At 32.6% G+C, this 25,827-nt stretch overlaps 2 protein-coding genes and 1 pseudogene across 2 annotated transcripts; 2 read left to right on the forward strand and 1 right to left on the reverse strand.

The window, feature by feature from the left end:
* Positions 1 to 3,152: 3,152 nt before the first annotated feature.
* On the forward strand, positions 3,153 to 23,839 carry LOC148611122 (uncharacterized). Its single transcript, XM_088591284.1, has 3 exons — positions 3,153 to 3,680; positions 21,747 to 22,692; positions 23,164 to 23,839. Exons 2-3 carry the CDS (start codon positions 21,833 to 21,835, stop codon positions 23,228 to 23,230), a joined length of 927 nt encoding a protein of 308 aa, XP_088447410.1. The 5' UTR covers positions 3,153 to 3,680; positions 21,747 to 21,832; the 3' UTR covers positions 23,231 to 23,839.
* LOC148611123 (uncharacterized) lies at positions 6,862 to 9,632 on the reverse strand (the record flags this gene model as incomplete). Its single annotated transcript, XM_088595218.1, has 3 exons — positions 6,862 to 7,061; positions 7,246 to 7,678; positions 9,543 to 9,632. Coding segments are annotated over 3 exons (723 nt in total), but the record flags the coding sequence as incomplete, so codon positions are not given.
* LOC148611124 (uncharacterized) lies at positions 14,403 to 21,752 on the forward strand (annotated as a pseudogene).
* Positions 23,840 to 25,827: the final 1,988 nt, after the last annotated feature.

The raw sequence follows: 25,827 nt of genomic DNA on the forward strand, positions 1-25,827 counted from the left end.
CTATCCCAAAGCATTCCATCCTTAGTTTAAATCAGTCGAAAGAGGGGCCATAATTATTAATTGAGACTACATATAATGAACATACATTGTCCTTCGTCTGTAATGAAATGCTAATAACAATGTTTTATCCGGTTTTACTTATATCTAGTCCTCTCCATTTTATTACATTAACAAAAATATTGTTATTTTGGCATTAGTTAATATTATGTACGGTAATTTACCAATGTTTTGGAATAGTTTTAAAGTCGTAGTTATAATTCCTATTTATATTTGAGTATTGTAGCCAAAATAGCTAAATATGATTTGAAATGCAATATTTGATCCTTGAAATCTTTCCACAAATTTGTCATTGAATTAAATATCGACCATACCATACTTTCAATGCTGTTGAACTGTTTTTGGATAAAGCAAATATTGATTGTACAGAATGTCCGTTTCCTGATCTGAGTATTGATATTGATAATGTAAAACTTAATACTAAAAAATTACAATTTAAGGGAGACCTTTTCATTCCATTTGACGACTATCCGATTTTAGATGGTGACGTTCACTTGTCACGGTCATATGGTGTTTACATATCACAATTGGTTCGATCTGCTCTGATTTGTAACAATGTTTCGGATTTCAACGAAAGGAATCTTTTTATAACCGAGAAATAACTACATCAAGATTTTCTGTATCACAAGCACGTGGAAACGATCACAAAAGTTTTCAACCGATACAGGGAACTCTCACTTTCAAATACAGTACTTGTAAAGGATTAACACATGCTGGTATCTCTCCTCCTTTGTTTTGCGGTAATATTCTACACAAAGCGCGGAAAGCTCTATACCCGCCCAACCGTTGAATAGGCTCATTCGTAAGGAATATAGTTGATATTGTTTTCAAATAGTTAAAGATACCATTGTTTTTGTATAAACATTGATTCGCTCATGTGGTCTTTATGTAGAAATTAAAACTATATCTTAAAGCAGTCTTCGGCATGACATGTGGTGTGTCCTCATTGTATGACTTATGATGTAGCGTGATTCGCAACCCTGCATGGGAAGAATTAGGATTGATTTTACGTACGACGGGGACGATGTAGGTTTAAACTGGTCTGTAGTTGGCATGTCAGTTAACTACCAATGGTTTTTAGTTTATACATTTGTGTAATTTATATTCAGTTTCTTTATTTCCGTTGTAACAAGAGATCTCCTGGAAATGATCTTAAGATGTGTTCAATTGTGTAATATTTTTTCATAGTTGCCAAATTTTAAAGGGGAGAGTTGTGATTACGCCAAAGAGACTTTAACCCGCCGCATTTTTGCGCCTGTCCGAAGTCAGGAATTTTTGGCCTCTGTATGTCTTGTTTTGTTTTCACCTTTAGTTAATTTTTTATGTTACGTCAGCATATAGGAGCACCTCTTTCGCTGCACCTGTGTATAATGATGTTTTTGGACCAGCTGCAGCCTGCCCTGTCGTATATTTTTCATGTGTAGGAGATGCCGTTTACAAACAACTTGGCTAACATCCTCCATCACAAAAACGTCACACACAAAATTCCACCGTATTTTAAAGACAATTTGATACCGACTTTTTTTTTAAATCGCTATGCTTCACCTATTGTATCACAAATTTTCAACTATGAAAGGGTGGTGCAAAACCACGAGTTTGAGGACTTCTAAGCTTAACCACCAGATTATTCTTGCCAAAATATTCCATTCTCCATAAATTAAAATTCTAATGAATGTTTTTGAGGACTATAAAAGAGATAAAACAAGAACAAGAAGACACTGATTCACTGGCAGAGTGGGTAAAGGCAGTGAGGTCTTAAATTTTGAAATTATTGAAAGTTGTACTTTGGTCAATTAGTGTCAATGATATGTCAGTTTTCAAAGACCTCGATGTAACCAAAATATTGATTACAATACATGACAAATATATTGTTATACCAGAAGACAAAGCCCAATTAATATTATTTCTGATTGCAAGACGCATTACATCAAATGTGTAATATCGGAGAAGACGTAGAAAATAATCACAGCAATAAGACCTGTACTGCTACCACACTCTAACACTCCAAAGAAGATAGGGTCTTCAATCTTACCATGATATTGTTATTTCCGTAGAGATAGTAATTCGATGATGATTTTGAAAAATGGCAACACTCAATTCAAAAAAAGAAAAGAAATATATTTGTCCGTTCAGTTTGGTGGACCTATTCCTTCACTGTTATAAGGCTGACTTCATAGCTGATCTGATCCAAAAGAAGGAACATCGTTTAGCCAGATCCTTAAATTTCAATTAACGCTATGTAAATGACGTATTATCGCTAAACAATCTTAAAATCAGGAATTTATACCTCGCATCTACCACTCACAAACCATAATGAAAAGAGCATTATATGATTTATAGACTTCAATGTTAATACAGCAATACATTTACTATTTTGTTGAGCTGTCCTTGTTCTTTTTATTGGTTTCAATCAGCTAATAATTCCAGGTATGTGTGTATGCTTATTTTAAATGTCATGTATTATGAAAACATTGTTGTTTTTGCAGTTATGTAGCACTTACCATGCTGAATTTATTAATAATACACATAATTAAATTCGTGTAAACACGTGATGTTCAAATTCATTTTGTTAAGCATGAATAATGAACGGGTATTTAAACTTTATATGTCTATGGAAATTACAAATTAGAGTGTAAAATGTTTATGATAGGATTATTTACATAAGTTTTTGTTACCTATGTAATCTCGTTTTCCATGTGAATGAGGATTTTCATTTTTATAGGGGATCACTAATTAGTTTTCCCTGGACTGCTAGGGCAGATTGTCACAGGATGTAATAGAATGTTAATATTCTTTAAAAAAATAAAATAAAAGATAAGAACTCGAGATAAAGGATCCACAGAAGCCAACCTTATATCTTGGCCTACATTTAGAGGCCGATAGAAACAGAAAATTATTGACCGAACTATACGACTATGAACGCGATGACTTTTCATTATGTATTGTCAATTTTTTCTTTCATTTGTGGCAACATCTCCTCACCACCTTAAGTCATCTCTATAAAAGTTTTATAGTCGCCATCATAAACTCGTGGATTGTTTCTGTGTACCCATCTGCATCATGGGAACCGATTTATTCACCGTGTCATATTTTGCCTGTCCTCCAGGAACTCAGCGGGTTTTTCCAAAAATGCAATGAACGCTTATTTTACCAGTGCACCTGGTACATTCCGGTTTCTTGTTGAGTCTGAGTTACATTTTTTTGTTTGTACGTCTTATTTTGTTTTTTTTAAATTTTGTTTTGGATATATGTATGTTTTCCAAGTGTGGTCTTTATCCCCGGATTTTTTTCTTTTGATTTCCGCTAGAATATTGGTTCCCATGATTATTTTATTTTCAATATATTCCTTTTTCAATTCGATATCATTCAAAATACACTCACATTAAATTGGGATTGATATACTAATTTATTAGAGAGGAGAGTTCTTAAACGATGTAATTCCATGGAAGAATGTCTTAGTGCTGGGTGTGGCTTCTTTTTTTTTCAGTTTGTTTGATTATTAGTATAAATTGTGTACCTTATATTTTTAGATCTCGATTTTGCTTTGCATCTGGCTTTGATTCAGCTGATGAGAGAAGTAACCCATTGAAACGTGTACACCAATCCGAAATTGATGATATAAGGTTGGTATTTATATATATGTTATAACTCAATTATTAAATATATCGATACACATATTTTTTTCAGAATTTCTAAGGTAATCAAAGTCAGTACATACATTTACATAAATTTACGATATTTGCAATCTAACTTACATAAAATCTGAAATTATACTTACCTTAAAGATAAAGCATACCCTTTTCCTTTTGATATTTTTCTACGCTTGTCTTGAATTGTATACTGTAATCTGACCATTATAAGTCAATGCTTAAAATTAATCTTATTCATAAAATGAGAAATCCGTTCATTTGCTACTAGATACTTAAATAAATTCATACACATTCATGTTTATTGTAATTTTGACATAATAGGGAAAATTAAAAGGAAAGACCACCTTTGTATTAAGTTCGATTCTTATGATAAATCATACCAACCTAAACAAAAATACATTGCTTTTAATACAAAATGCGCTTTTATAAAATGCTCAAGGTTATGCAATCTTTGAAATATATGTAAATAGCCATCTTGCAGAGCTCTCATTTCTGACGGAAGATCATAAGCAGACTTTATTGATTTTAACCGAGAACTTCCGTTTGGTTTGTGACGTCGGTTTGGTACTATTACAAGTATAGTGCATATAATGTGAAAACAAAGAATATTCCGTTAATATTTCTACGATCCTCTTTATCTAATCACCAAAACATGTTGTCTTGTAAAGTTTACGATTGCACGAATGATAAAAGAGAATATTCTAAAAGTTTTTGATCGGCAACACGAACATTCTTTAGATTTTCATATGACACTCTATAGTCTTCTGGCAGCAAATCCCGTTGTTCGTCAATGTTGTCTGACATTTGCTTACATGTTGTGCCTCATTCTCTTCTTCTGTTTACTTTGGGTTGAAAACTATTGACCAAACTTTACGACAAACGTGACGACTTTTCATTCAGAATTGTCAACTTTCCTTTCATCTGCGACAACATCCCTTCGGCTCCTGCGTATGGAGTTTTCATATCAAAACTCATACGTTATGCCAGAGCTTGCCGAAACAACGCAGACTTTTTGTATCGCGTTAGAACTCTAACAAATAGGCTTCTGGAAAAGAGTTATGTTGCTACAAGATTGAAGTCATCACTACAGAAGTTTTATGGCCGTTATCATGAACTCGTGGATCGTTATGGTGTATCCATCTGCACCATGAAAACTGATTTATTCAACGGGTCATAGTTTTCCTTCCCTCGTTTGTCTACCCCGGACTTGACTTTTTATGAGCAACTCGGCGGGTGTTTCTAGAAAAGCAGAAGACGCTTACCCTCCCGGTGCACCTTGTCCATGCTCCCAGTTTTTAATGGAGTCCGAGTTGCTCATTTACTTTTTTTTTACTTTGTATGTATGATTTTAGTTACTTTGTGTTCTTTGTTGTGTATGTCTGTTTTCCATGTCTGGTCTTTGTCCCTGGATTACATTCTTTTGATTACCTTTATAACCTTGGTTCCCTTGATTACTCTTGCAAACAAAGGTAGTTATTTTGAAAATAATATTGTATTATGTGATAATAATGAAATTGTCAATGTGCAATCAAATGTAGCAAATATGTTTAACAACTTCTTTGTAAATGTAACCAAAGATACTGGGAGTGGCAGTTGCCCAGGAAATGTAAACCATCCCAGTGTTACAGGTATAGCTGAAAACAGTAAAGTAGAAGGTAATTTAAATTTTGAAAATATTCAATGTGAAAAGCAGATAAATAAAATAAATGTAAATAAAGCCACCGGAATAGATCTGTGAAAGTGTTAAAATTGGAAAATCAGCTTCATTAGAGGTTCTCCTGCCTACCACATGATTTAATGTTACTAACGTTAAGATCTTATAGTATATCTGAAAATGCAGTTGATTTAATATGTAGTTATTTATCTGATAGAACACTGTGTGTCAGAGTAGGGTCTTATTTAATACATGGCAAAATATATATATAAAAGAGTATATATAAACTCCTGTACTGTTTAGTATATTTTTAAACGATATTTTTACTTTTGTGACAGAAAGTACTTTGTATAACTATGCAAATGATAATACATTGTCACACTCAGGCTTCGAAATAGATGGCTAAGTCTTTGGAAAATGAAAGTGCTATTTTATTAAATTAGTTTTCAAATAATCAGATGAAGGTTAATCCGGAAAAATCCAAGGCAATTACCATCGGGAAAATGTCTAAAAATAGAGATCTAAAATCTAAATCTACAATTTAATTTGGACGGAAACGAAATTTTGAAGATGAAGTGAAGCTCCTTGGGGTGAAATCTGATCATCAAATGAAACTTAATACTCACATTACAAATATATGTAAAGAAAGCGTCAAGGCAGTTAAACGTTTTAAATCGCATTGGAAAATATTTTGTCAAAGTTGGGGAGATTAACAATTTACTATTTTTTTTATAATGTCTAATTTTAATTACTGTCCAGTGGTTTGGCATTTCTGTGGGGAGGGCAATACAAAACAGTTGGATAAAATACAAGAACGCGCCTTACGCTTTATTTATGAAAATTATGAATGTACATATGATGAATTACTTTTGAAATCTGGTTTTTATCTCTTAAAATAAGATCTGGACCAGTTTAAAAGCCCAATTAATAACTGGAATGGCAGCTCATGCAGATGTGGCTCCTGCAGATCTTAACTTTTAGTTGCATCTACTTCTAGTTTTATATTTCCAACCATTTTTGGTTACATAGTATCTCAACTAACACTTATTATTTATTTCATTGTACTGTGTGTGTCTTGTGAATTTTATGTGCTGTTCTTCTTGTATGTGTCTTGTTTTATTATTTATTATGATTTGTTATATGTATGTCGGCTTAAAGCTCTACGGAGCTTATGTTTTATGTTATATTGAAATCCGACTTTAAATGAAATTTCTTAGGTCTACGATCTTCAATTCAAAAGTATTACGGCATTCATCATGATTTGTTTGAGCGAAAAATATTGTCAAATTCTGCCATGAGGACAACATTCTTCATTGGCCAAGTTGTACATTGTACTAGTTGTTTTGCCCTTCTGTATTGTACATTATTTGACACAAACAACACAGAAATTGGGTAGAGAAACGTTTTCAATTGTAAAATTTACTGAACAAATATTTTTATTTTTATAATGTAACAAATGATACTCATGATTCCTATTATTTATTATTGTTTGGACTCTAACTAAATTAGTTTATATATGTAAATAGAATGTCGACAATTGTTGACAACAATGAGTTCATCATTTTGAACGTCATTATCTTTACCCATCGGTTTGATTATCCCATCGGTTTGATCAAGAACTACAACCACATATGATGGTGCACTGAGAGGCCTTTTCATAAAAGCCTTTTTCGTTACGAAGCACGAAACATACAGATTGCCTTATTCATCAACTATTAATCCTGATGGTTCCTGTACAGGTGACCATCGTTGTCTATGTACAAATATAGGCCTCCTGCGATTTTATGTTCAATATCTAATCTTTCTCCAAAACTTGTTTATTGCATTCAACCAAAGTGACAATAATTAACAAAAAATATGACTAAAATAAAAATAAATCTCTACGTTCTTCACATATTTTAGAAATGCAAAACATTGTTGTGGTATCCACGATTGAAAATTGTATTCTGTCAGGGACGGTAGCTGCCACGAACTTATAATTGATTATACAGTCGGGCTTCCCGAGATAAACTTTTCCTTGTTTCTGACCATTTTTTGTGTATTTAATCAAGTGTCTTCTTAAAACTTCGGCCATAAGAATATCGTTTCTGCTCGGTATTAACTTCATATCTGTAATAGAAATTTTCGTATTTCTCTTTTCAAAATAAAATGAACCAATAAGCCTGAAGCGCACTGGTTTTGAAACTGACGTACATTTTGCTATGGTGTAAACTTTTAATTCTTCAAGTGACGAACCTGATTTGGATAGATCACCATTATTGACAGATTCTGTATGTTGGCTTACATTTGTCTCTCTGATGTTATCACTTGACTTTCTCTTTTATGTTGATTCCGTAGATTTCTTTCTACTAACTTGAAAACTATTCGTTGTAATTTCGAAGTCTAAAGGTTGGAATGACTCAAATGGGGTATTTGTGCTAACTCCTTGTCTAACAGATTACTAACATTTTCAGATTCGATTCCATTAAGTATCTCTTCCGAATAGATATATCACTTTTGCAAATACTTTGTAATCGTCTTCTCTCATCAGACAAATCTTCCGTCTTCCCAGAATGGTCGAAAATGATTCCATTTACTTTAGTTGTTTTCTTTCTACAAGAATGCCTAATTATTTGTTCTTGTCCACCCTGTCTCTCTCTGGATAATTAAGGACTATAGATATCGCATTTGTCTTTCACTTCAATTAAATGCTTTTTCATAATATCAATGCTTGTACGTTTACCAGCCGTCCATGGTTTAGGTATTGCGTGGACAACATGGCATTTACTTAACTTGAACGCTTTCTGTTGAGTGCAACAGTTCACACATAAACATTTTTCGCAATTTGCACTCAAATGTTCTCCAATTGTTTTGCCTATTTTTGTTCTTTACACGACAGACATTACATCATTGCTTTTTTCTGTAATAATTAAAAGACATATGTTTTGTCTATTACTGTTTATTTTTAACTATCAACGTGTTTAAAATATGTGAAGAATATTAGTAAGCCAAAAAGAAATAAAAAAGGACCGCTCCCAAGTTCTATTCCTAACAAACGTTCATAATTATTTAATTGCTGTGTAAACTAATGTTGAACGTTTGACCTAAATCAAGTAATTAAAGCATGAAAGCTTTCATCTCTGCAAGTTTTATTAATGATTTTACCAGACAAGATCAAGTTAAATGGAGGGCGGAATCTATATTTTTATCAATTCGACACAGTTTTATCTGTATTACATAAATATTTACATTAAAATTATTTAATAAGACAAGCCTCTACATTCTTCATATATCTGTATTTTAGAAATGGAGCACACTTGTTGCACAGTTGTATCGTATTACATGAATATTTAAAATAAATTTTTTTAATAACATAAGCCTCTGCATTCTTCATATATCTGTATTTTAGAAATGCAACACATTGTTGTGGTATCCACGATTGAAAGTTGTTTTCTGTCAGGGACCTAGCTGCCACGCACTTATAATTAATTACAGTTATAAAGTCGGGCTCCCCGTCGAGATTAACTTTGTCTTGGTTCTGACCATTTTGTGTATTTAATCAAGTGTCTTCCTTAAACTTCGGCCATAACAACATAGTTTCTGTTCGGTATTAACTTCGTACCCGTCATAGATATTTTCATATTTCTCTTTTCAAACTAAAATAAATCTATAAGCCCGAAGCGCCCTGGTTTGAAACTAACGTATGCTTTGCTATGGTGTAAAATTTTAATTCTACGAGTGACGAACCGGATTTGGATAGATGCGGCAATTGTTCATCATTATACATATATTCTTTATTTTGGCTTACATTTGTCTCTCTGATGTTATCACTTTGTGTTTTCAGCTGGTCCCGCAGATTCCTTTTCACTCACTTGAAAACCATTCGTAGTAATTTTGAAATGTAAAGCACTCAAATGATATTTGTCTAAAAAATTACTACCATTTTCGGATTCGATTGCATCACGTATCGCTTCCCAATAGATATATCCGTGATTCCATTCACTCTAGTTGTTTTTACAAGAGTGTCTAATTGTTTGTTCTTGTCCGCCCTGTCTTTCTCTAGATAACCAAGGACTTTTTCTAGTTATTTCTTGTCCCGACCTATAAATATTGCATTTGTCTTTCACGTCAATTAAATGCTTTATCATGATATCAATGCTTGTGTTCAGAAAGGTAGCACCGTCATTCATCGTCGACAATACCGACTCTAACGTTTTTGCTATTTTTGATTCGTCTATAGAATCATCTATTTTCTCGACATCACATGAAACTTTATGATATTTTCTCTTACACAAACGGCATATAGGTACATCATGGGTGATGGGTGATATTCAACTGACTTCTTGATATGTTCATTACATAACTACATGTCATTTTCTACAAGTTTACCAGTCGTCCATGATTTAGTTGCCTCCCCTGATTTAGGTATTTTTGGAATACATTCTTTTGATTACCTATAACTTGGTTCCCAAAAAAGGAACTCTTAAAAATATTGCATGATATTGTATTATTAATAAAGTTTATATTACATTGTCAATTCGAAAACACCCGCGACTTATCAATAGGTATTTCCTGTCGCATTGAACAAAGTATCAAATGCATTAAAAAAACATAGATGGCCTAGGAAGCACTACACGATTGTAGGCCCATAATTAAGTCTGTAAAAATTACTATCTCATGGTGTCTTTCATGGTAGAAATAGTTATATTCAGTACAAAAATCACACAGCAAGAAATCGGAGCAAGGTCTTCCATTGTTAGTTGTTACATATGATATGTGAATTATACATGTGGATCAAATCGATCTTGTCAAAAAATTAAGGGGGGGGAGTGAATCTTTCATACCAAAGTAAATGATAAACGTAAAATCGATGATATGAAGTTTTAGTTTCGCGCTCTATAAAAACCAATAAATAAGCAAAAATGAAATTTAAATAGAAATGACACTATTAATATATATCCTTAACCCGAGACGGTCTTTCACATCTTGTGATTTCTTGAAATCTAATAGATATACTAGTAAGTAAAGCAATATAAGAAAGCAAGAGAACATTATCGAAATCTCAGTGTTTAATAATGCATCAGTATTATTTTTGAAGTTACAAAGTTGAAACATATTTTAATGAGGACTTCTAGCGACTCCAAATTTATTCGTTTTTATACGTTTTTTTTTTATTTTTGTAAACACCGGTAACCCAGTTACGATTCTTTCAGCCCCCTTTTGGATTTGTTTTAATTTTCGAGTGAGTGAAGCCTTATAGTTTTTCCATACTTCAGGGGCATATTATAATATTGGTCGAATGTAAGATTGATACAGTTTTCCAAGATGTTACCATTCAGTTGGAATTTCAATTTTCGTAATACATTAAGATGCCTTTTTGCACTAACTTTCATATGTTCAATATGCATGGACCACTTTGTAGCAGTAGTGAATGCTATATCTGAGTGTTTATGATGATTTTTGATTGAAATTTCAACTCCATTTAGGGAAAAATTACACATCGGTATTTTGCTATTAGAGAATAACATTATTGCAGTTTTTACCCATTAAAGGTAATGAGCCACGTTTTTACCCATTAAAGGTAATGAGCCAAGTTTTTACCCATATATCCAACTCATTTAAATCACGACACATGGTAGTACCTTTTGCTGTTTAATTTGGCTTTCTATTTCATTTGGATTTGTTTTGGAATGGGTGTCAAGACTACTTAGTAGTGAGTCTCAATCCATCGTCCTATCTACTTGGTTCTAACGCTGTTGACACGAGTGTACTCTTTAAAACACATGTTGAACATACTGAAAGAGTAATCAAGGGAACCAAGGTTATAGCGGTAATCAAAAGAATGTAATCCAGGGACAAAGACCAGACATGGAAAACAGACATACACAACAAAGAACATATAGTAACTAAAATCATACATACAAAGTAACAAAAGCAAATGAGCAACTCGGACTCCACTAAAAACTGGGAGCATGGACCAGGTGTACCGGTAGGGTAAGCATCCTCTGCTTTTCTAGAAACACCCACCGAGTTGCTCATAAAAAGTCAAGTCCGGGGTAGACAAACGAGGAAAGGAAAACTATGACCCGTTGAATAAATCTGTTTCCATGGTGAAGATAGATACACCATAACGATCCACGAGTTCATGATGACGACCATAAAACTTCTGTACTGATGACATCAATCTTGTAGCAACATAATTATGTTCCAGAAGACTATTTATTAGCATTCTGGCGCGATACGAACATTCTGCGTAGTTTTGGCAAGCTTTGGTATAACGTATGAGTTGAAATACATTTAGAAAGGCAACTACTAAGAACCACGATAGAGTTCGTGTAAAGGTTTTGTTCAGTGTAATTAGATTGCAGCAATTTAAAGTGAATTTTGTGACATTTACATATCATCTTTAATTTCGGATATATACACAAACGACTAAAATCCAATGACGTTAAAACAACGATATTATGGTTAACTTAATCAATATATAAAAAGTGAATATAAAAATATAACGACTCATATTAATAATGAATCATGCGAGTTAACATCTGCTGATCAGCTTTAGACCTCCTACAATGTAATGGGAATGGTGAAATAGTAATGATTTACTTTACATTGGCCGTATGACTTCAGCATACAAGTTGTTGTGGATTTATTTTTCTATATTTATTCGTTGTTGTTTTCTTTATAAATTGTACCGTAACTCATGAATTAAATACGAATCAAATTCAGGTGTGTGTGTGTTTTTTATTGTTTAGTTCAACACTGCATTGTGAATGAGAACCATTTGCCTTTACAATTTATTTAAAAAAATAAATAAAAAAAATAAACAATATTTCTAAATGAAAACGGACACTCCATATATGTCATTCCGGTGTAAGACGCAAAATGTTAGAAATGATATAATCATAATTCATATAAAACATATCCTTATCAGTTGTATTTGCGTAAGTCGCTGTTCCCTTTCTAGAAAACCCTGACATAGGCTGCTACTACCAGAAAAGGCATGCGGCTCGAGGAAAAAATCTAACACCTTGGAACACCAATAGATAAGGAAGAATGGTTGAAAATTGGCTTCTAATTGATTTTCGTCATACTTGAAAACATTTCCCCACTTTCAATTTGTGGGAAGTAAGCTACATAAAAAAGAAAAGGAAATATTTCACTTTTCATTCTCCATTTAAATAATTAATTTATCAACCATGACCATACAGAGAGTTGTTGGTAGGATACATAGTAACTGGATGCACAAAAAATTACCCGTATCTTGATTTATCTCTTTAACAACATACAAATCTTCGAATTAGATCAAATATTTACACAACTCTGAATTTTTTTTTTCACAAGTGTTTACATTTTTAGGAAAATAAATGTAGCGAGCATAAAGTGAGCGTAACAGTAACGAGCGTGTACGGAAAAATAACATTTTTGAAATGGTCCCAATGGAAGTTATCAGTCTGACCGAAATACGTTCGGTAGACAACAGAAACAGCCTTAAAATTAAAGTTCCTAACAGGAAAATCAGATCTTTACACTCATCAGGCTCAATAAACAAACATAGATAAGCGTTAATATTTATCAATGAAAATATACAGACGTTTTAATGCACTTCTAGTTTTCCTGTTCCGTGTTATATCTATTGAAAAGTTCGAGAAAGGTTGTATGCACTAACAAGTGTACTTACGGTAATCTCTTCGCTGTTAAAATTGCTGCCCAAGAACCTAACCCGCCTTTGGGGAAATTATATTCCTGACAGTAATTATTCGAATCGAAGCATAGCTTTTCTAAGATAGGGATGGCAATCATATTTGAAATCGGTGTGCATTTGTTTACGCAACATGTTATGTGTATAATATTCTCACCATCCGTGGAGAACTGTTGTTTTTTCGGATCTTGTACACATGTTTAGCTGCTCGTATAGTAAAACAGCGTTAAATCTCCCAGTGCTCGCTTCTATAGGCATTGTACATGCCTATACCTTAATAAGAAAACATAAATTCCAAAATATTTGTAATTTCTTGAAATGTTAAGGTATTGTTTTATACGTTTTTAACTATACATTGTAGTACTTCTGATAATAAAATTGTACTCTCTGTATCTTATTTTTAAGGATTCCTTCATTTAGATAATTCAAAAAGGCTAATTCGAAGCATTGAATTTTCATTTAGTAAGTCAGTGTTGTTTTTAGAAAAGCAAGATCCCCATTCAGCCCGTTGAATTCTTGGTGTTTTTCTATGTAAAGCTATATTTGTTTTACCTTATATTTATTATTCCCTATAGTTGGTTACCTTTTTCTTTTAATGTGTACTCAAAGTGTGATACTTAATCGTTTCTGTGTATTTAAAAAAAAAAAAAAAAAACGACGGGAAAAAGAGGGGTGCAGAAAAAAATATTTTCATGCTTTTATTTATTAAGTGTACTTCTATGCGGAAGTTATTCATTTCTATTTCAAGGTTATCGTGTTGTTTATTACAATAAATAGCAAATGCACGACAAATATAGCTTAGTAAATAATTAAGAATGCTTTAAAAATCATCGAATCTGAAACCAAACTGTCGCCAATAAAGTTTAATTGAATAGTCTTATTACAGCCAAAACATTTAATTTATAATGCATGATATACATATTTGTTGTGCTTCAAATTATTGAAATGCGTAATGGTTGAAATTTTTCAAATCATTAATAAATCGTCGGAATGAAATCGACAACGCGCATGAATTTAGAGGTGGGTGTAAATTATGTATAAAACATGTAAAACTACAACACTTATCAGGACCTCATTAACAAACTAATACTGGACAAAGAAAGGTTTTGGAAGTTTAAATAGCATACAGGAAGATTACAAAATTCCATCATTCAGCATTATGAAAAGTGTTTTAACAGGGCCCTATACTTCTTGACATAAACAACAGCCAGGCTTTTGCAAATATTGCACATGTCAAGGACACACGCATGAATGCTTTCCTACCTTTGAGAATAAAACTGGTGATTGTACAGACACACTGACACCAACTCCTTAAGTCGATGATAAAATGCAAAATCAAGAGATTGAAAAAACCACGCAAATGGAAACGCAGAACAATAACTGTACCCACAACGACAGTTCTCCGGTGACAATCCAGACTCAAAAAGGAGGACAAATGTCATGGACCCATGGATGTACAACGAAGACTCAGTCTATTTGCATATTTATAGTATTTGTTGTTCTAGGATGTCTTATTTATTGCTTGACTAAAACTTTCTTTGATTTTAGTACAGTAAATATATATCACAACAAGGAAAGTAGAAACTTCGATGAATTGAGACTTAATACAACAGATACAGATATTTCATTGCTTCTGGAAACAAATTCCCTTGTTGATCGAGCATCTGAAGAAAAGAACAAAATACAAATTTTACAGAATGGAACGTATATGATAACGGTCTCGCTTTTATTTCATGTAAATTCATTTTCCGACCAGAATAAAATCAAAGACTCATTGGTTTGCATTAATATTGATGGAATCGGACTACGGAAGCAACGATGCAGTCAAATTTCTTTAATACCAGGTAATAAAGTTAAAATACAACTACATACTGTAAGCGTATTAGATACTTTGAACATTGTCAGTATATCAGTATCGGAATGGTTTATACAAAAATCGCTATTTAAACACACTAACATTTATTAAATTATATTAGTTGTGATAAAACTTTAGTAGATATATATATTTTTTTATGAAACAACTGTTATGACAGAACATTTTCTTCTTATTTGATTTTGTGTTTGTGTATTTTCTTAAATTTCAAAAGACTGGAAATTTGAAGTGACCAAATAGCTATTTTATGTGGTACTTGAGCTGATGACCTGTAGTAACACGACATGTCTGTCAATATTCACATGCATTATTATTCTGTACATGACGAACACAAGATTATATTTCTAAAGTATCTTAATAGCTTATAAATAAAAGAAACAGATACGTTACATTTGACAACATCCGATCATATTACATAGCTGGCAATTGTGAAAACAAAGGATATTCTCCGTTCAATATGGTAGAAAAGTCAAATCTCCTTGCCATTCCTGTCCCAAATGCGTTCCATACTTAGTCAGTTTAAATCAATCGAAAGAGGGGTCCATAATTTTTAATTGAGACTACATATAATGAATATACATTGTCCCTCGTCTGAAACGCCAAAAAAAAAAATTAATAAATAATAATAAATTTTTAATCCAGTTTTACTTATATCAAGCCCTCTTCGTTTTTTTTTATATTAACAAAAATGTTGTTAATATTATGTACGGTAATTTACCAATGTTTTGGAATAGTTTTAAAGTCGTAGATATAATTCCTATTTAAATTTGAGTTTTGTAACCAAAATAGCTAAATATGATTTGAAATGCAAAATTTAATCCTTGAAATATCTCCACGAATTTGTCATTGAACTGAATATCGACCATACCATACTTTCAATGTTTTTGAACTGTCTTTGGGTAAAGCAAATATTTATTATACAGAATGTCCGTTTCTTGATCTTGATATTGATAACGATAATGTAAAACTTAATACAAAAAATTATGATAAAAGGGATAATTGTTCATTCCTATTGACGACTATCCGATTTTAGTTGGTGACGTTCTCAACATATGGTGTTTACATATCACAATTGGTTCAATTTGCTCGTATTTGCAACAATGTTTCAGATTTTAATGAAAGGAATCGTTGTATAACCGAGAAATAACTACATAAAGGTTTTTGATATCGCAAGCTCATAGAAACAGTCACAAAAGTTTTCAACCGATACAGCGAACCCATTCTCAAATACAGATGTACTTGTCAAGGATTAATGCGTGCGGGTATCTCCCCTCCTTTATTTCGCGGTAATATTCTACACAAAGCGCGGAAAGCTCTATACACACCCAACCGTTGAATAGAACGTCGACAATTGTTGACAACAATGATGGTTTTAAACGTCATTATCCATATTCATCGGTTTGTTTATCCCATCGTTTTGATAAAGAATTACATCCACACATGATGGTACGCTGAGAGAGGTCTTTTCATATAAACCGTGTTCGTTACGAAGCAAGAAACAAACAAATTGCCTTTTTCATCAGCTACTTATCCTGATGGCTCTTGTACACCTTTATACCTTTCAAACGATATGATGATTGTGATTTTTTTTTTCACAAAGGTAATTTCCTTTGAACTATCTTCATTTGAATAAAGGTGACTATCGTTGTCTATGTACAAATTTAGGCCTCCTGTCATTTTGTTATCAATATCTAATCTTTCTCCAAAATGGTTAATCGCATTAACCAATCTGATGATAATTAACAACAGAAAATCATCATTAAAATAAGATAAACCTCTACATTCTTCATCTATCTGTATTTGGGAAATGCAACACATTGTTGTGGTATCCACGATTGGAAGTTGTTTTCTGTCAGGGACGTTGGTTGCCACGCAATTATAATTGATTACAGTTATAGAGTCGGGCTCACCGTCGATATTTTTGTGTATTTTATCAAGGGTTTTCTGAAACTTCGGCCATAACAACATAGTTTCTGTTCGGTATTAACTTCATACCCGATACAGTTATTTTCGTATTTTTATTTTCAAGAAAAAATAAACCAATAAGCCTAAAGCGCACTGGGTTTGAAACTGACGTATGCTTTGCTATGGTGTCAGATTCTTATTCTACGAGTGACGAACCTGCTTCGAATAGATGCGGAAATTGTTCATAATTATTAATAGAGTATTTAATTTGACTTACATTTTCTCTTCTCTTTAATGTTATCACTTTACATCTTGTTTTCCGCAGATTCCTTTCTACTAACTTGAAAATAATTTGTTTTAAAAAATGTAAAGCTTAGAATGATTCAAATGGAATTATTTGTGCTAACTCTTTGTCTAAAAGATTACTAACATTTTCGGATCCGATTGATTTGTACGTCTTTTTGTTTATAATAGTAAAGAGTATAAATTATCGCTTCCAAATAGATATGTCGACATTTTTGCATACATTTTGTAATCATCTTCTCTCGTCAGACAAATCTTCCGTCTTACCCGAAAGATGAAAATGATTCCATTAACTCTAGTTGTTTTCTTTTCTACAACAGTGTGTAATTGTTTCTTTAATGTCGACTATGTCTTTCTCTACACTATCCAGGACTTCTTTACGGGTTATTTCTAATCTCGACCTATAGATAATATATTTGTCGTTCACTGTCGTTCACATGAAACTTTATGATATATTCTCTTACACAAAAGGCATATAGATACATCATGGATAATGCAGTGATATACAAGTAACGTTTTGATATGTTCTTCACATAACAACTAGTTATTTTCATTATGTTTAACAGCCATCCATGGTTTATTTTCCTCCCTTGATTTAGGTATTTCGTGGACAGAATGGTTCATACTTAACTTGAACGATTTGTGTTGAGCATAACAGTCCGCGCATTTACTCAGCACATACGTTATATGCCTAACAAATGTTCCTAATTATCCAATTGCTTTGTAAACTAACCTTGTCCGTTTGACCTAAATCAGAAATAAAAGCATAAAAGCCTTCATCTATACAAGTTTTATTAACGATTTAACCGGACAAGATCATGTTAAACGGCGGGTAGAATCTATTGTTATCAATTCTGCATCTGTATTATATAAATATGTGCTTTAGACATATTTTTCAAGGGAGAGAATGTTCGATTGGAAAGTATTGGAAATTTTACTTTTTTTATTATTACAAGAAAAAAGAACTGTGACCCCCGTTTTTCAAGTGCAAAAGAACATCAGATAAGTGTTTTATGCAAGTTGTTTTTTGACGGATTATATAGAAAATTTTTATAAAAGTTGCCGGAATAGTATAAATTCCCTTCAGAATCTATATAAATATGGTAAAAAATCGCCTACATTAAGGTTCAAATATCACAAAATCAAGTTGATCTATGGTATAATGTTGTACAGATGTCTCCTTTCTTCCTTATGATTTGGGAAGGATTAGCTATCCTTAGCATTATAAATTTATACAAACTAATGACTCTTCTGTTTTATTATGTGATGTTAGAAACTACATAAATCATAAACGGTTACATGTACATCCCATTTTGTAAGACTTCCAATTTTGTTTACTTCAGATGAATATTTAACAAGAGAGTTCGTTTTCATTAGCCATGAAAAGTCTGTATCAGTCGTATTAAGATTTAATTCAAAGAAGTTTAGACTATCCATAGACTCGTAAAGCAGTTCTAACGCACAATAAAATATACATGATACCATGTCGTCATGGGCGGAGGACCGCTAAAATATCTGCCATGACAGATGCCGAATATCTAGCGGCCAACAAAGGAATGGAATGATAGAGAAAAAGGTTTTATTACTCGCGTTTTTTAATTTCAACAACACAAAAAAGTAGCAGATGCTCGTTTGTTATGTTGTTAAAATAAAAAAAAACCTAAAATATATATACAATATAGGTACATTGTGTATTCGGCTTGGAACGGGGGAAATTCGTTTAACAAATAACCTCATTGCAGGATAAATAGATATATTGTTGCGATATTCAACTTTCATTCATTATTAAACCTATAAATATCTAGTCGCCCCGAAGTAGATTATATCATAGAGAATGAGTGTTATCCCTCCAACTGTTATATCGTTCCAGTGTTCGTTAGGATGTCAAATAAGTATAATTTCTCACGTTTCGTAGTATAGGCAGAAATTATTGTATTAAAGGTACGAGACCTGGCGTAGTGATATTTATCAGGTGTTATCAATTTTGAGCGGGAAATTTTTTTTCGTTTCCCGGTTGGTCACTTTCTAGTCCAAGTCAGGGAAATACACAAGACGGACACCACGATTAAGGAAGTCATTTCCGCGGAAGTTAAAAGTGCCGTCGCGAATGCTCAACAAGAACTCAGGAACTTTTCTACATTATTGGATAGTAGATTGTCCACTTTCCAAACTGACAATAAACAGTCACAACAAGACATCTCGCAGTCACAAATGACTAAAATAGAACAGACAATTGGTGACAGTTATACGTTCAGAAGGAAAGGAAATGAAAACCAATACAGACACGAAGCCAAAATATTACTTAAGTTAAAGGAGGCTGACGCTAACCTCGAGGGACCGGATGATCAGAGCACAAAACAGGGCCGAACGAAAACAGAAAGCTGAAAAGACAAAGAAACTGAAGACTAACAGGATAGTTCCTTACTCAAAAGAAAACATCCTGGAAACCAGGGAGATGTTTTACTTGTGGCAAGAGAGGCCATTGGGCCGATGACTGTCCTGAAAAGGAAAATATAAGTAACTTTAAATTTTATCATAGTTTTTCTAATTTGTCTGGTGATATGAAACATGAAAATAATTTTAACAAGTTGCTCAAGGATTAGAATCAATACACACAATGTTCAAATGCTTGTATTCATGATTGCAAAACTGAACACTTGTCAAAAAACGTAAACAATACGAGAGACGAAACGGTTATTATCACACCTGTGGGTCAATTGAAATCACACATAGGTAAATGGAAATCAATTACTAGCAATACACATGTTATTGATGTTATCGAGAACGGATACAGAATACCGTTCAAAACAGAACCGGATTCGATTGTTTTAAAGAATAACAAATCTTCTATAGATAATCCAGAATTTGTAAAATCTGAGATTATGACATTAATAAAGAAAAGATGTATTACTGAAGTAACAGAAAAACCAGTTGTTGTGAATCCACTCACTGTGGCCTACAATAAAAATAAGCCTAGATTAGTATTAGACTGCAGATATATAAATCCACATCTATTTAGATTTAGACACAAATATGAAGATACGAAAATTGCAAGAGATTTCTTTAAACCTGATGATTTTCTTTTTAGTTATGACTTAAAATCTGCTTATCATCATATTGAAACTATTGATATTAATGGGTTTTCATTTGAATTTGACACAAAAACTAGATATTTTGTTTTCAATGCCTTACCATTTGGTATCGCTACAGTAGGGTATATATTTTCAAAAGTATTGAGGGAGGTAGTTAAACACATGAGATCAGAAGAAAAACGTATAGTCATGTTTCTAGATGACGGTCTAGGAGGTGATGACGATTTTGATAGTTGCTATAAAACTAGTCTGAAGTCAGTAATGAATTTCAAGAATTGGGCTTTCTAATAGCTCATGAAAAATGTCATTGGTTTCCAAGTCAAATAATTGAATGGTTAGGTTACATGTTGGACACAAATTATGGATAGTTTTTGTCAGAGAAGAAAGAATTAGTAAAGTTGAAAACAGCATAAGAAAGTTATGCACAGAAATTACTAATGGCAGATTATTATTTAGTGTTAGATTTTTAGCTAGCATAGTTGGTCAGTTAATTTCAATGCAAATTGTCATTGGCGACAAAGCCAGATTTTACACAAGATAATTGTATGAATGTATAATGGGTAGAGCAGGTCGGGATGCTCAAGTAAAAATCTTACAGCATTAGACAGAAATTTTGTTTTGGGATAACTCAGTTAGAAAGATAAACGAATCGGGTGTAGACATCAGTAGATGTAAATTTTTTGTCAGACTTTGACATGTTTTGTGATGCCTCAGATGTAGGCTTTGCGGGATTTTGTCAGTCCCAGGAAGTATGTGATTACTTCGTAGGTCAGGTAACAGGTAATTGGATTAGAGATGAAAAATCAGAGAGCTCAACATGGCGCGAATTAGAATGCGTCAGGAGAGTTTTGCGTACTAACGCAGATGTTCTAGAAAGTAAGAAAATAAACGTAAATACAGACAATATGAATGTTCCCCATATACTTAAGGTGGGTAGCAGAAAATCCAAAATTACAAAAGTAGCTACAGATATACACAACTTATATCTCAATAGGGATATGAATCTTAATTTGAATTGGGTTCCCAGGTCAGAAAACAAAGAAGCTGATGCAATGAGCAGACAATCAGACTGTGATGATTGGTCAATTCATAGAGAAATGTTTGTATATCTTAACAAGAAATGGGACCGTACAGTATCGATAGATTTGCTACACATTATAACATACAGATTTAATTCCAAGTATTGGTGCCCTGACACGAAGGCAATAGATACATTCACACAAGATTGGAGTAACGAAATAAACTGGTTTGTACCACCCCCTCATTTGATTGTTTCGTCTTTACAAAAAGCTGAACAAGACCTGGCACAATGCACATTAATTATTCCAGAATGGAAATCTGCTCCTTTTTGGCCTCTCATTTACACAAAAAAAGGAATAGCTCACTTTATAAAAGATATGGAATATCTGAGAGAAAACAAAGTTGTAGTAAAGGGAGCAGGGAAAAACGGGATTTTTGGCGAACGTAAACTTAAGTTCAATATGATAGCTTTTAGAATTGTATTTTGGTTATTTCTTATGTCGTTTTTCAGGACTAAATATCAGACGAAATGTGGAAACAGCGATAATCCAGAGTGGTATTACCATAGACGATCCATTGTACATTTTAGCCGGGAAAATGACATCTTTTATTGTGCATTCTAAAAGCGAGAACACTAGTAAAAAGTATTTCTATAGCTTTAATAGACGGGAGAAGTTTGCAAAAGAACATAACTTATCCGATTTACCAGCTGAACCTGTACATATAGCTCTTTATATAACTAAATTAATAGACGAACGCTGTTCACCTAGTGTAGTAAATTCAGCTGTTTATTCCATAAAATGGGCACACAATCTTAACGGTTTCATTGATCCTACAAACAATTCTTTTGTTATATCATTATTAGAATCAGTTAAAAGACTTAACGGTAAACCCGTAAACAAAGAAGATCCAGTAAATAATGACATGCTCATTGAACTTTGTTCTATTTATGAACATTCTACGGACATTTTAGTAGTCAGAGACCTTACTAAGATTTTATTGTATTATGCCGGTTTTCTTCGTTTTGATGAAATCAGTAAAATCAAATGCAAAGATATTCATATTTTTGACAGTTATTTAAAAATCACGATTGTTAGTAGTAAAACAGATCAATACATACAAGGCAACGAGATTTATATTTCAAAAGGTCAAACTATTGCCTGTCCATATAAAATGTATGTTCGTTATTTAAGATTAACTGGATTAGATCCTCAATCTGAACAATTTGTTTTTAAACCGATATTAAGATCTAAAGGTGTTTGTAAACATATATATAAAAACAAACCAATTAGTTATACTACAGCTAAAAAGAATATTGTTAATAGGCTTAAGTCAGTAGCACCTAGTCTCAATCTAGGTCTTCATTCATTACGTTCCGGTGGGGCTACTGCCGCTGCCAAATCTGATGTTAATGAAAGGTGCATTAAGAGACATTGGAGATGGAAAACTGATTTTGGCTAAAAACCACTAATTCCACTTCCCATAGGCTTCTATGCTAATTTCACAATATTCAATGGCTTCTCTGGACTTTACCTTAACTTTAACCTGCAGATGACTATATATCAGCATAATTCTACATATGTCAGCTCACAATCCTCAGAATGGCATGTGGGGTTAGCAGACTTGCAGTGCAGTACTGGTCACCGGAAGTGAAGGGTCTATAAATAGCATGGGAAATCACAGTGTTTTCACAAGATAGGGGTATATTTAAAAATCATTATGGAGATTAGGCTTCACATCACAAGAAGCAAAATGCACCTATAAAATGTACAGAAATGTTTTTCCTTTCAGAAACTGTTTAAATTTTTTAAATAAGATGAGAACTTTTTTCACAGCACTATGAAGAACAGGGGTAATTTCTGCGTAGGACTATTTTTGCGTACGTTCCAAATGCTCATTGGTTGAATTGGTGGTCTGTAACCTTTTGTAAAAGATGGTTGTATCGAAGACAGATTAGATAAGAGAATGTCAGTCTCACAGAAACTTGGTCTTTAATTTTTTTGTTTTTCTTTCATACTAACCCCCCTTTCTTTGATTATTTTCTAAGCTCACTGGGTATTGACAATATGATATATAACTGATTAATTATGCCTATATTTATTAGAGTTTTAGATATGGAAGTAAAGTGTATACAGGATTTTCTAAAGTGGTTGAATATATGTTCAAACAAATCAAACTTATCATACATTTGTGATACAAGTTTGCTTACATTTATTTTCCAGTGTTTTTTTTTAATAAAATAAAAAAATCACACTCCCGTATATGACTGTAAGATATTGGTCAATACTTATTGTGTACATTATGAGTAAGCAGATAATTAGCATGTGGGTGAGAACTCTTCACATTGATACTAGGATTTCACTCGGCAGTGTATAAGTAATCAACAACCATTTATAATAGAAAATGACACCGTAAACCCTCACCCAGTATTATAGCAATTGTATGACACATTGTATTACCATAACATTAGCTCGTTCATACTGACAGAAAGTCAGCCATACTATATTTTTTTATTTGAGTGTAACATACCAATATGACATTTGTATAACAGCTAAACATGTAACAAATTGTAAGACGTATCATTATAAAACATTTGTATTGACTCCTGAGATACTTTGCATAAAACAATTGTTTTTCATTATAAAACATAGTATTTAATGTTTAAACAAATATGCATTCACCAAATTTCACAGTACACAGTATATCCTTCGATAAAACATTAAATGCGCTAAAAGAGGTTGCATAAAATCATTTGTCATAAAATTTAAAATCTTTCATACAAGTTGTCTTCAAATTTCGCTCAGGATACGACAAATCATTCAGGGGGAAAATGTTATCAAATTGTTTATGTGATTGCAAGAATTGAGCATAATTAACTTCAATTTACATAATGTTATTTTCAATGATGATAGACTTGTTGTATCTTTTTTATTATATTAATAAATTGAATTAAAAAGGTTTTAAAAAAGGACAGATATGGTTAAACGCAACAATGGCGCCATCGTATATCTATAACCTTTTAAAGAAATATACGGTATATTCTTTGAATAAATATTTACTAAAACACACTATCCCTAATAGGTGTTACATAAAATGATAGATTACATTTCATCAAAATTAATACAGTTTTATAAATGTTAGTATATTTAAATTGCGGTTTTTGTATAAACTTGCCATTTTTGATATAGATACGCTGACGGTGTTATATGTATCTAACACGGTAACAGTCTGTAGTTGTATAGGAACCTTATTTCCTGGTATTAAAGAAACTTGACTACATTGTTGTTTCTGTCTTCTAATTCCATCTACATTTATGCAAATTAATGTATCCTCTGTTCTTTTCTCGGTGTAGTTAGGACGTGCATGAAACAAAAGCGAGACTGTTATTAAATAGGTCCCGTTCTGTAAGATTGCCATCTTTTGTTTTCCCTCAGACGAGCGTACATTTTGTATAACAAGTGAATTTGTTGTCATTAGCCAAGACATATTTTTGTTATTCGTATCAAGTTTGAACTCTACAAAATTTCTACTTTTTCCATTATTACGAGTACTAACTATGCTCAAGTCCAAAGAAGTTGTAGTGGCACAGATGATTATACATGTTATCACTAAAATCGCAACACGCACGTACACTGAATAGGTACACGGAATGGTTCCCGGAAGATCTCTATTTTCTTGAGTCTGAATTGTTACCGAAGCACTGTCGTTAGAGACTCCAATTTGCATTAGTTTTTCTCTTTCTTCATTCTCCTCATTGTTGTTATTTTTGTCATAGGAATTTGGTTCCAGTGTGTTGGTACACCTACCATTTTCAAAGGCAGTAAAACTTCCATGGTTTTGTCCCGAATCTGTATAATTCTGGCAGAAGCTTGACTGTTGTATAAGATAAGCTGTTTTGTTACCTGTATTCATACTTTGCTAGATTTCTGGTGTCTTTTAGAATGTTTGTAAAAATTCAACCGTCTCTTCTGACCTGATTCCTCTATGTAGGATATATACTAATAACTTTCAGCTTAACAGCAGAATTTATATTGTAAAAGTCGCCTCCAAAATCATCAGGCGTTTTCGATTACTTTTTTCAACGATTTTGTTTGTGGTAAGTTAAAAGGCTACAACAGATATTGAACATTGATGCAATCATATATGATTTTAATTATTAAATTTTGACATCATGCATGATAATGTGATGTAGGTTCGATATTGGGTTTCAGTTCGATTTTATATCCGAGGATTGTTTTAAAACATTGTATTTTTGCATCTAAAATCGGAATAACAATGCATAGAAACGATAGAAATAGAAGACTTGGGATTGAATATCATCCTCAACCCCAAATAAGGAAATAAATTGGCATATTCTAAAGAGGTATTTCCAATAATAATGCATCATTAAGCTTGTCCCGGACATTTTAAACCCCGCTGCTCACTTGCTACAAAAAGAATACCCTTTTAAATTCGAAACACTCAAGACTCTTTAATTTATTACATAATATTATATTATTGATATAGTTTATATCATATTGTCAATTCGAAAACAACTGCGACTTATTAATAAGCATTTCTTGTTGCATTAAGTTTGTATCAAATGTAGTTTT

This window comes from Perna viridis, chromosome 7 (genome assembly GCF_037379345.1).
Source record: "Perna viridis isolate PV_CMFRI_1.1 ecotype Kerala chromosome 7, ASM3737934v1, whole genome shotgun sequence".
NCBI classification, from domain to species: Eukaryota; Metazoa; Mollusca; class Bivalvia; order Mytilida; family Mytilidae; genus Perna; species Perna viridis.

Excerpts from the sequence above, each read along its gene's own strand:
- LOC148611122 (XM_088591284.1), top strand. The coding sequence starts at position 21,833 with ATGACATCTTTTATTGTGCATTCTAAAAGCGAGAACACTAGTAAAAAG. Across the intron at positions 22,693-23,163 it reads AGATGGAAAACTGATTTTGG|AAAAGATGGTTGTATCGAAG; the intron begins CTAAAAACCACT and ends GTAACCTTTTGT.